This window comes from Kryptolebias marmoratus, linkage group LG14 (assembly GCF_001649575.2).
Source record: "Kryptolebias marmoratus isolate JLee-2015 linkage group LG14, ASM164957v2, whole genome shotgun sequence".
Lineage (NCBI taxonomy): Eukaryota > Metazoa > Chordata > Actinopteri > Cyprinodontiformes > Rivulidae > Kryptolebias > Kryptolebias marmoratus.
The window spans coordinates 9,529,802-9,541,005 of record NC_051443.1 but is presented as its reverse complement, the minus strand read 5'-3'; the positions used below and the strand labels follow the sequence as shown (position 1 = coordinate 9,541,005).

General features: G+C 38.5%; 1 protein-coding gene across 1 annotated transcript; it reads right to left on the bottom strand.

The window, feature by feature from the left end:
- Positions 1 to 9,604: 9,604 nt before the first annotated feature.
- Positions 9,605 to 11,203, bottom strand: nkx6.1 (NK6 homeobox 1; the record flags this gene model as incomplete). The annotated part of the gene is made up of 3 exons (XM_017427405.1): positions 9,605 to 10,385; positions 10,667 to 10,839; positions 11,023 to 11,203. Coding segments are annotated over 3 exons (597 nt in total), but the record flags the coding sequence as incomplete, so codon positions are not given.
- Between the last annotated feature and the right edge of the window lies 1 nt (position 11,204).

The window sequence follows — 11,204 nt, the reverse complement described above, 5'->3', positions numbered from 1 at the left end:
TGTTTGTCTCTTTCTTACTGTTTATTCATTGTCACATGCTGTTTTTATTTTGTTTTTTAATTATGTAAAGCACCTTGAAATGCCTTGCTGCTGAAATGTGCTATACAAATTAAATTTGATTGATTGATTGATTGATATCTGCTCTTCATTTTATGATTATTTCTTCAATCAATCAATCAATCTGTCATTTAACACCCAGAGTGACCAAAGTGCTGTACAGGTCCATAGTTTAAAACTCAACCAATAAAAAAAAAGTTTAAAAAGTAAATACATAAAGGGGTAATAATAAGAACAGCCTGATCATTTCTGGTCAACTGGAATTAAAAGTCAAGTAAAAAACAATGGGTCTTTAAAATGTATTTAAAACCATCTAAAGTATTAGCCATCCTAACAAGAAGAGGAAGATTGTTCCAGAGTTTGGGAGCAACAACAGTAAAGAGAGTTGTCCAACCCAGCATAAAGAGAGTTGCAGTAGTCCAGTGTAGGTAATATGCCAGGTGCCACTCTTTCAACATACATCCTCCTGCTTTTTGTTTCTTCTCTGTCAGATCTTTGCATGTTTCTGTATCTCATAGATCAAGTTTCCATCTCATAGTTTAAGTCGTGTCAAATCATAGTTTTAGTTCCTGGTTTTTCCTTGTTATGGCAGCATCAGTTTGTTTCAATACTCTGGATATCTCATTAATCTGCTTTGCTCTCCTGCATTTGGATCCTTACACCAACAAACTCAACTCTTATGACTGAAAGATCTGGCCAAAAATGTGATGGATCCAATGGAAAAAAAAAAAATCTCTTTATTGGAAGTGTCTTATCGGGAGGTGGCCAATGCCGAGGAATGTGGAAACCACCATTTGCTCTCCTGATGGGAGAGGTGCAGATGAGACTGGTCTCAGAAAAGTCCAGCAATCACCCATGCTTGTAGATCAGGGGTGTCCAATCCTGGTCCTCGAGGGCTGCCATCCTGCATGTTTTACTTGTTTCTCTGCTCCAACACACCTGGTTTGAATCAATGGGTGATTAACAGGCTTCTGCAGAACATGAAGAGGTGATTTAACCACTGAATCAGGTGTGTTGGAGCAGGGAAACAAGGAAAACATGCAGGATGGCAGCCCTCGAGGACCAGGATTGGAGACCCCTGTTGTAGATGACTTAGGGGCAGGAGTCACCAATGTACTGAAGGTGACGATGACTAAAACTGGACAAGTGAGAAATAATCATCTATGACTCCAGAGGCTGAATAGATCTCTTGACTCTTGACTGAAATCACCTGGATTATTTTTAGAATTACCCACTTTTATAGTAAAACAAATATTGCAACTTTACTATAACTAACTTCACAAACCATTATATCTTGTTTTTCTGATATGACACATTTGATGAAGTTTTGATGGTGCAATGTGCAGCCAGGGTGGCACTGTGAGAGAAGAGATGCACCATTAAAGAAGACTATCTGGGATTAAGTACATGAAACAGATCAGTAGTCAAAGCTGAGGGGCCCGCTGATGTTTCTGATACAGAAACCAGCATCGCCTTCATTACATGATCAAGTCAGCAACCGAAGTCTACCTCTGGAGGAGGACCTACTTTAACTCACACACACGTACTCAGTTAATGATTCACATAAGTTGTCATTAACTTGCTCAAGCAGACAGAGCAATTAACACTGACTTTATTTCCATCTCCGCTGGGCCACTGATTGTTGAAGTCAATGAGCAGTGTGCAGCTGACTAACATCCTCGAAGAGAGCTGCAGACACAATGTTTTCACTCAACCATGAATATGTGGTTAGAGAAGGTAGCTGAGAGTGCTTCTGCAGCACGGCAGCTTCTCATCACGCAGAATCCCCAGGCGCTCCTTATCAGAGGACTGCAGGCGGGTTTGAAGGAGATAAGACCGCCATTCATGTCTGTGGGAGCTGCAGACTCCCGTGACACATGTCCTTGTGTGTAATCTCTTGTACTACATGGTCAACTGAGAGCCTGTCAATGGGCTCTTTATAAAGGTCGGCTGACACATTAGTCACGCCGACAAACAGGAAAAGAATTAGCGGGAGTCAACAGGTAGAGCTGTCTCCTGAGAAGCTGCTAACAGGTTGGATTCAGTTTGTGTTGCTCATTTATCACAATTTACAAACACAACTGAAAACAGGCAGTGCTTCAACTTAAACAAAAACACCACTGTGTACCTTAGTGTACTCCACATTACAGACCTGAATTCTAACACATAGCACCTACCTAACATTTATGTGTAGTTTATTTACAGTTTAAGGTCTGTGCAAGCAAAAGAAAAGACAGTATGGTCCCGAGGGTTATAACTCAACGGGGAAATCAAAAACACAACAAATAAAACAACAACTACACCAAAAATTATAATATTACAAGAAAACCAGAATTAAAGAGCATAATGTTAATAAAACCCTAAATTTAGGGATTAACCACAATCAGATAAATAAAGAAGTAGAAAACACAAGATTTCAGAAAAGGATTAGGGGGGAACAAAAACAGTAAAACAACATAATCAGAACAAAAAGCAAATTCCCTAAATTTAGTTTTAACATTAGAAATTACAAAAACAACCTAATCCAAAAGCAAGAAGCAAACAAAATCAGAACAATTTAAAACAAACATATAAACACATAAATAAATAATATTTTGTGTCACAATATTTTGTGTTTGATTGATTGATTGATTGATTGATTGGTTGATTGATTGATTGATTGATTGATTGATTGATTGATTGATTGATTGATTAGTTTGTTGGTTGGTTGGTTGGTTAGTTGATTGTTCGGTCTGTTGATTGGTTGGTTGGTTGGTCACAGTCCTAATTAAGTAAATTTTCTGTGCATTATTTCTTCTTTATGTAAGGTTGTTTTTACCTGATTAAGTAAAATATTTATAAAACAGGTGCACGTAAAATGAGTTTATGTAAAAAGAAATCTGAAAATCCCAGATAAAAACATGATTTAGGTGAAAAGAAATCTTACTGCATATAACATTTCGTTTTACATGGGACATCTGTTCTCGGTGAATCTTTGAATGTTTTGTCCTTGTTGCATCAGATCAGTGGCCGTCGATGCATCTGTCCCATCACTTCTGTGCTGAACTTCATCAGTGGGTGCAGTCAGAGCAGCAGCTGGCACGCTGGCGGAGGAAGTGAGCGAACAGATGCTGCAGCAGGTCTCCAAGGGACCGGCCCATGTTTACTACACCTGGAATACAGAAAAAAGCAGTGTTCACCCCACCTGGAGTCAACAGGGAGCTCATGGCCTCCACCTGAAGCTTCACGGTGCTGACACCGTCAGACATCCCAAACTGGTGGAGGGAACCTTGTGGCACAGTCACTTCTGATGAGTCACATCAACTCATCTGTAGAAGCAGAACCAACAGCAGAGTTTTCATTCTCCAGAAATCTAAAGCTTTTTTTTTTTTTTTTTGAAAACTGCAAAACTCAAAATGCAGATCACATTCTATTAACTGCCAGTTAATGAACTGTTTAAAAATTATTTTCCCTTTTTTTATTGTTTGGCTGACCAGATAAACTACCTGATTATATTTGGGTCTGGGCCTACTGAGCGTGCTCATTAGCACATAAGAAATCCAGACCCTGTCCAAATGTTGTTTGCCTGGAAAATCAAATTCTTACAATATTCAGAGTTATTCTGAAGTTGCTGACAGTCAGACAGTTATTTGTAGTAAAACGTGTAATAATAAACCAAACAGGTGATATTGTTGTGTATCGTCGTGTCTCCTGTCTGAACTTGAGCTGCTTCTTTCTACTTTCTTTAAACTCAGAAGCACCCGGTGACTTTCTGAGTCAACTGTGTTTAAAAGTTTATTGTGTTTAAAAGAGCAGGTGATTGGAACAGTTTGAAACACTCTTCAAAAGATTAAATCCGAATGTCAGAGCAGCTTCGGCGTAAAAACTGCTCGGTGTGCATTTTCAGATGAGTGTATGTGATATTATGGGATTATAATGATTGATGGTTTCATGTGTTCATCACTTTAATGTGCAGCTGAAGGTCCAGCTCTGCGTGATTAGTTTATTCGCCGCTGTGCAGACTGTAAATCTTTCCAGATCAATACCGTCTGATCCTGTTAACACTAACAATTTCAATATTTTCCTATTAGTAATCTGAATTTTATGGGTCTTATCTGTGAGATTCGCGTGGAAACGCGGGGACTCGAAACAACACAAGACAGGACATTAAAATACGGGTGGCTCGGGATAAAGGCTGTGTTTGTTTTTAGCAGTAAAACATTAGAAAACTGCGAGGAAATAAAGAGAACTGATCACCATGAAGGGTGATGAACAAACAGGTTGTTTTTAACCTGTTAGTGAATGATTTGTGTAAAACATCTATATTTTAGCAAAATTACATCCATCTAGTAGTCGCATCTAAGAGCTGTTTTATTTGTGTTTTTATCTATCCTTTTTAAATAGATATATTGACAACAAGGGGACAGACATTTTTATATTGCATAAATTAATAGGATTTTAAGGTGTTTAGCAATAAAAATTCTTACAACATAAAAGATGAGGACACAGTCACACTGAGAAAAAACAGGAGGAATGGAAGAAAATTTAGAGGCGTTCATGAATTTAATGAAAACAATCAGGCAGTCTGTGCAGATACAGTATATTTGTGCATGTGTGATGTGTTGGTTTGTGCAGGTGGTAGAGGAATTAGCTATTACGGTTTTTCAGGTTTCTGTAATCTGTTGTTGTAATTTATTTAGCCTGTTTTTGATTTCCTTGGGTTTTTACATTTTCCTGTCTACAGCCTCGGCTCCCCTGTATTCTCTGCCACACATACCTGTTGCTCATCTGCTCATTAACTCACCTGTTGTCACTCCTCAGTCACCCCTCTTAGAGTATATATGTGTTAGCTTCTTAATGATAGTTGTCAGATTTACTTTCACTTGTCTTGCCTGCTTTGTTCCTGTTCCCCAGTCAGTGAGTGTGAGTTTTTGTCTTCATTTTAGTTTTGTTGATAAACTTATTGGCTTATACTACACCTGCCTGTTGTCCGCAGTCTTGGGTCCTCCAACCCACAACCGTGACACAGGACAGACACTGTTCCCCAGTCTTAATGTTTTGCATTTCTCAACCTGAACCTCCTACCTGACGGTGAACAGGCTGTGCTGCGGCTGGTTGGGACTGTATATTATATTTCTGCAGTGTTGGTGGGGCTCCTCAGACAGTCCTTTGTGCTGCTATCACACAGTCGGGACGCTGATGAGGACGTCTTCGTTCAAACTTCCCTCATTAAACTAAACAACAAATCTACACCTTTCTTAATAAATAACTTACCATTTATTTAGATCTAGCATTTTACTAAAGCTTTTGTTTCCCAGGATGGCGTCACCATGAAACACATTAACATGTATTTGTTAACAAAATTAATTTCAGTACGCTGATTTAATTTATCATCATGGACCAAGAAAAGCTTTCACATCTGAGCGACAGACACTTCCAAACATTCAGGTTAAACATTACAAATGAAGTTCTTGCAGATTTAGTTTGTTTACAGCTTTGATGAACTTCCACCATCTATCGGAAGTTTTGTCTTGAAGTTTGGCGTCACAGTTGGTCTCTACAGCAAGTTAAATTCTCAGATGATTTATTTTAGTAACACTGCTGTTCTATGAAAATCTCATTTAAGGGACAAAAACAAAGTGGTTTACTTTATTGAGTGAATAGAAGCTAAGCAAAAACATATCAAACATACAAACTATTTGATTTAACAGTCCTGGATTTAATCCCTGTTTTTGTGCAATTATTTTTTATTTCTGTTGTCCTGTTACTTTTCTGATTTGTTCCTCTAATATTCTTTTTTTTTTTTGTACAATCTTCTGTTTTGTTTTTACTTGCATCATTTGCACCCAGCTGACTGAAAATAAGCAACATAATCTGCCTCACTTTGTGTGAAAAAGACCTTTTTGAAGGACAGCTGTGTTAGTGGAGTCGTGTTTCTGTCAGTCAGACATTTGCAAACAGCTCATTAAGATCTGTTCACTGGACACTCATTAGCATGTTAGGCAGGTATTTTATTTATATTAGGTCATTTATTAGGTATTTGTTTGACTATGGCAAATTGCAACTCCATTCTGTTTAATTTTAAACAAGCTATTATGCAAGCATTGAAATTTTTTTAACACATTTAGCCATATTGATTTTTTGATTATTTTTTTTCTGAAAAATAAAACAGCACAATGAGCATTGTCTGAATATGATGATTTTATGTTCTTGTTTATTTATTTGGTCTTTTCTAAAAATAAAAAAATAAAAAAAACTAGTAATAAAGTAGATTAAATTTTTGTTTGATATCAGTATTTTAAAATTTATTGTACTAAAATAAAAATAAGACAGCAGTGTAGCAGGATTATGTTTGTTTGTTTTTGTGGGAATGTGTAAGAAATGTATGCAAAGAAAAAGTTAATTCTGTTTTAAAATCAGTATTTTCCAGATGTGCAAAGCTGCAACAAAACAAGCCTAATTTTCTGTTGAAATAAATAACAATAAAACTATTTTATAGTCTATTCTTCTGATGCATCAACTTGTAACATCTTATTTGCTCTGCAGCAGCTAAAGATGATCACTCTGATTGATCCGTCACACCTGATCGTTACTCAGTGAGTCTTTAAAAGCATCGGAAAGCTGTTTTAAAAAATCACTACGCCTAAAAGAAAAAAGAAGAAATTCTTCCCAGAACATTTTTTTGTATTTCCGCTATGTTCACTAAAGTAACACTTCGCACTCAGAAATAAAACGTCTCATATTGCAGCAGTTAGATTAAAAAGTGTTTCTTTGTTTGCGAACTATAAAATAAACTTGACAGAGGTCGACAGCCTGACTCCATCTCTGACTGAGACCAAAAGCCAAGCCAGAGTTTTCTCACACAAACAAAACAGTTGCTGTTTTCTGTGATGACTGTAAACGAAGCTCTGCCTCTGCTGATGAGGAGTTTCTGACAGAGAACATCATTTTGTGTTCAGGATGTTTCCCTTCTTTTCTGATTCTTGTTCCATCATGAGGAATGTAAACCCCATACCACAAAGAATTGCAGACAACCGCATTTATTTCTTCAATCAAACTGGTGGTTTTTAGAGCGAGTTGTTGAATTAAAGAATTAGAGTTAGATTTTTCAATATCAAAATGATAAAAAAAATAAAAAATCATTAAAAAACCTGAGAAGCTCCTGAAAAGCCTCAGACATTTATTTTCAGCTCTACGTTTTTGTCTACTGGTTTAAATTTTAATAACTGTATATATTAATACCATTTACCTCTGCAGGGCCCCACAGAGGAGTCATCAGATAAACAAAGACTCTGAGATGCTGGGTTGACCCCCCCTCTGCTTAGTCCTCAGGGCCGGATGAACCTCCATGCAGGCCCCTGCTGAAGCCGGGCCCCTTGGGCCCTCCTCACTGATGTCACTCCAATTGTGTTTGCAAAAACCAAAAGACAAATTAATCAACTAATAGAAACGTTTCTATCAAAAATTGAAAATACAAAATAAAAAGTTAAATTTTTATGTTTTTTCTCTAGTTTATTCCCAGTGAAATGAGAACACCTGCTAGTACTCTTTTTTTATATAATAAATGTGAAACTTCTTATTTTTGATCAAACAAAACATCTAAAAATCTTCATTCAGCCTCATAGATAAAATTCCATGTTTAGTTCTATTTCTTGTTTGTCATATTTTAGACAAGAAAAACCTGTAGGATAATATAAATAATTGGTTTCAGGCTTGCAGAAAATCCACGTGTTTTTCAAGAAAGGTACAAGTAAAGAAACTTATGTAAAAATAATAACTATGTGAGTTAAGAAATGCAACAAAATAAACGTTTTGAGTCGCTCTGCATGCAGAGGCCATGTCGGTCCTGACGCCAGAGCAGCAAATTCCCAGTAAATGAGAAGAAAAAGCAGGTTCTGACTCAGAGGAGTTGAATTAAAGCAGGGAGTCTGGGGCCCTGCGGTAGACGTGGTTCTCGGTGATCCATGTTCAAATGGAAGAAGTGAACTGATTAAACTCTGGCCATCAGCAGCTGTGCACGGCTCTGACTGACTGACTCTCATTTTCATTTTCAGGCTGGAGAAATGCAACTGAACCACCCTTCTCCCACTGACAGCAGCAGCGCAGGTTTAATGCAGCCTCTTTCAGTGAAACTCAAACAAGGAAAGTGAAAAAGGCTCCACGAGATCAGAGCTCAACCAGGAAGAAAAGCTTCAATGTGACATTTTCTTCTAAAGATTTGTTTAAACTGAGTGTTAAAATAAGCTGTGAAAGTAATGGATTTTACTGCCTTGGATGATCAGCATGCTCCTGTTGTGATTAATAAATAATAATAATAATAATAATAATAATAATAATAATAATAATAATAATAATAATAATAATAATAATTTGGTCGTTTAAAATGTCTTACATAAATAGTTTAACCTTTACATTTTTTCTGACTTTTTCTCGCCTTTATTTCTGTCATTTTGAATTAAACCTGATGTATTTTAATTTGACATGAAGAAACACAAATTCTCTCCCATTTAACTTTACAAACCAAAACGCTCTGAGCCACGAATTGATCATTTACTCGATTATTTTCAGTCCTCAGGAGATAAAACGCGTCAGATGATTACTTAACGCGCAGAAACTGTAAAAAAAAATCAGTGCTCGTTTTTGTGCGCTTTTGACAATAAACCAATAAATAAATAAATCCAAACAATGTGCAGATGTTAATTAATTAATGGCATGCCTTTAAGAGCACTTGGGATTAAAATAAGCAGCAGGTGGATTTGTCTCTGATCTGTAATTAACAGCAACACGCGCTGATTTACTGAATTTAATCCTTTTTATTTTTTGGAAGATTTTATTTTTCCTCACTAAATCTATAAATAAACTTATTTTTGCTCTTATAAGGATCCGCGCAACAGGATTATGAGTACATAATAATAATAATAATAATAATAATAATAATAATAATAATAATAATAATAATAATAATAATAATAATAATAATAATGTTAAAGAGCCGCAGAAATTCCAATAAAACGAATTTAAATGAATATCTGGGATTTAGAAGAGAGAATTGTCGGATAAGTTGCAGATTTTAATGACCTCCAAATGTCTGGGAAAAAAAGAACAATTTGCATATGAAGGGCCTAATTGACATCCATCCACAGGCTCAGAAGCAAATGGCGCTTGGACCCGTCCCTCCCCACCGAACCGAACCGAGCCGCGGGTGGAGGCCGGCAGGGAGCAGCATGCTGCCCGCCGAGGCGCCACAGACACCCCGGTCACACCACAAGCTTCTTTATTCCTGCTCCTGCTGCAGTGACAACAGCAGCAGGAGCGGATTTAAAACAAAAAAATAAAATAAAATAAAAACTCAGGCTGGACTCCGAGAATAAAAACTGGACTGACTTCAGACTGCGCGTTTAGTTTCCAGGTGAGAAGTAACAACTCTGCATGAAGTCTCTTCAGAGTCCTTTAATTTCCTTCTGCTTCGAAATGTTTCAAGTTTCTGGCACAAAACAATTAGGCGCTAAAGAAGTCAAATCATTCTCAGAAGTCAATCCGCTGCATTCATTAAATGCAAGCAATAACCCAAGATTGGAGTTTTTATTAAATAAAAGTGCTTTACATGAAGCTGCGGACACACAGCTGCACGAGGTTCAGAGAAAGTGTGTGTGGAAGTGTGTGTGCGCGTGTGTATGTGTGTGTGTGTGTGTGTGGTGCTGCTGCTGAGTTCACGAGCTCCATCTCCTTTTAATCTGAGGAATCAGGGTGCGTTCAGGGACCAGGAGAGGAGAAAACACCGTCAAATTCAAACGAAATTAATAATAATTAAAAAATATAACAATAATAATGATAATGATCAAATAAAACAGAATGTTTTGCGCTTCGTGTCCGAGAACAGAAGAAGAAACTACACATAAATTATTCACAGCGGGATAATTATCTATTCGTACAACTCACGGTGTTATTTACAGGTAGGGTGGGTTATTCTGAGTCCTCCGTCTCCGTGCAAAAAAAAGAGGGGTGGGGGGGGGAGCCCACAAAGTGAACGAGTCCAAGAGTTTGTCTCCTTAAAAGATAAAAATTAAAATAAGAATAAGAATAATAATTACAAAAAAAGCAGGGGATTAAGAGCTGTCGTTCTCCGACGTGTGCGCGACCAGAGAGCCCGGTTTGTGTTTCTTCAGCAGCTGCGTGATCTTCTCGTCGTCCGAGTTCGGGTCCAGGGGCTTGTTGTAGTCGTCGTCCTCCTCCTCCACGTCCGACGTGCCCTTGAGCCTCTCGGTCTCCGAGTCCTGCTTCTTCTTGGCCGAGGCCATCTCCGCCGCGTGCTTCTTCCTCCACTTGGTCCGTCTGTTCTGGAACCACACCTGACCCGCGCATACACACGCGCGCGCGCGCACACACACACACACACACACAGAGCTCAGGTCATTCGTGTGTTTTCGTGTCATAAGTATAAAGAAGAGGCCTCCTGCTGCACAGTAAGTACCATTAATGAACGAATAAAATAGGAGGAAATGGCAGAAAAACTAATTATAGGACAAGTTTAAGGGGAAAGAATACATTTATTTAAATTAGAAAACAGTTTGGCTTTTTTTAAGTAGTAAACAATAGATATATAGTTCTGCCTCGTGTGAGTGTGTGTTACCTTGACTTGGCTCTCCGTCATTCCCAGAGAATAAGCCAGCCTCGCCCTCTCAGGCCCTGCCAGATATTTAGTTTGTTCAAAAGTCTTTTCCAGAGCAAAGATCTGCTGCCCAGAGAAGGTGGGCCGTGTGTGTTTCCTCTTCCCATCCTTGTCCAGCAACACCGAGTTCTGATCTGCAGCACACACACACACACACATAAACACACAGGGAGAGAAAAACTCACTAAATTCACTTTAACTTAGTTCGCGCTGTTTGCTCCCAGGTTGGATATAAAATAATCTTATTGGACAACAGCGTTCAGGTGTTTTATTTTATTTTATTTGGTTTAGTTTTTATTTTTGGGAGGGGGACTTACGGGGCGAACACGCAAATCTGGCGTCCCTCCAGTGCGGACTCTGCATGACTCCCGGCCAGAAGATGGGCGTCCTCCCCGGCAGCTCCGCCAGGGGCTTCGGGTACCGGGCCACGGCCACCGCCGCCGCGCCGGGGCTGAAGTAGAGTCCGGGGGGCGGCGGGGGACTGAGGCTGCTGAAGCGG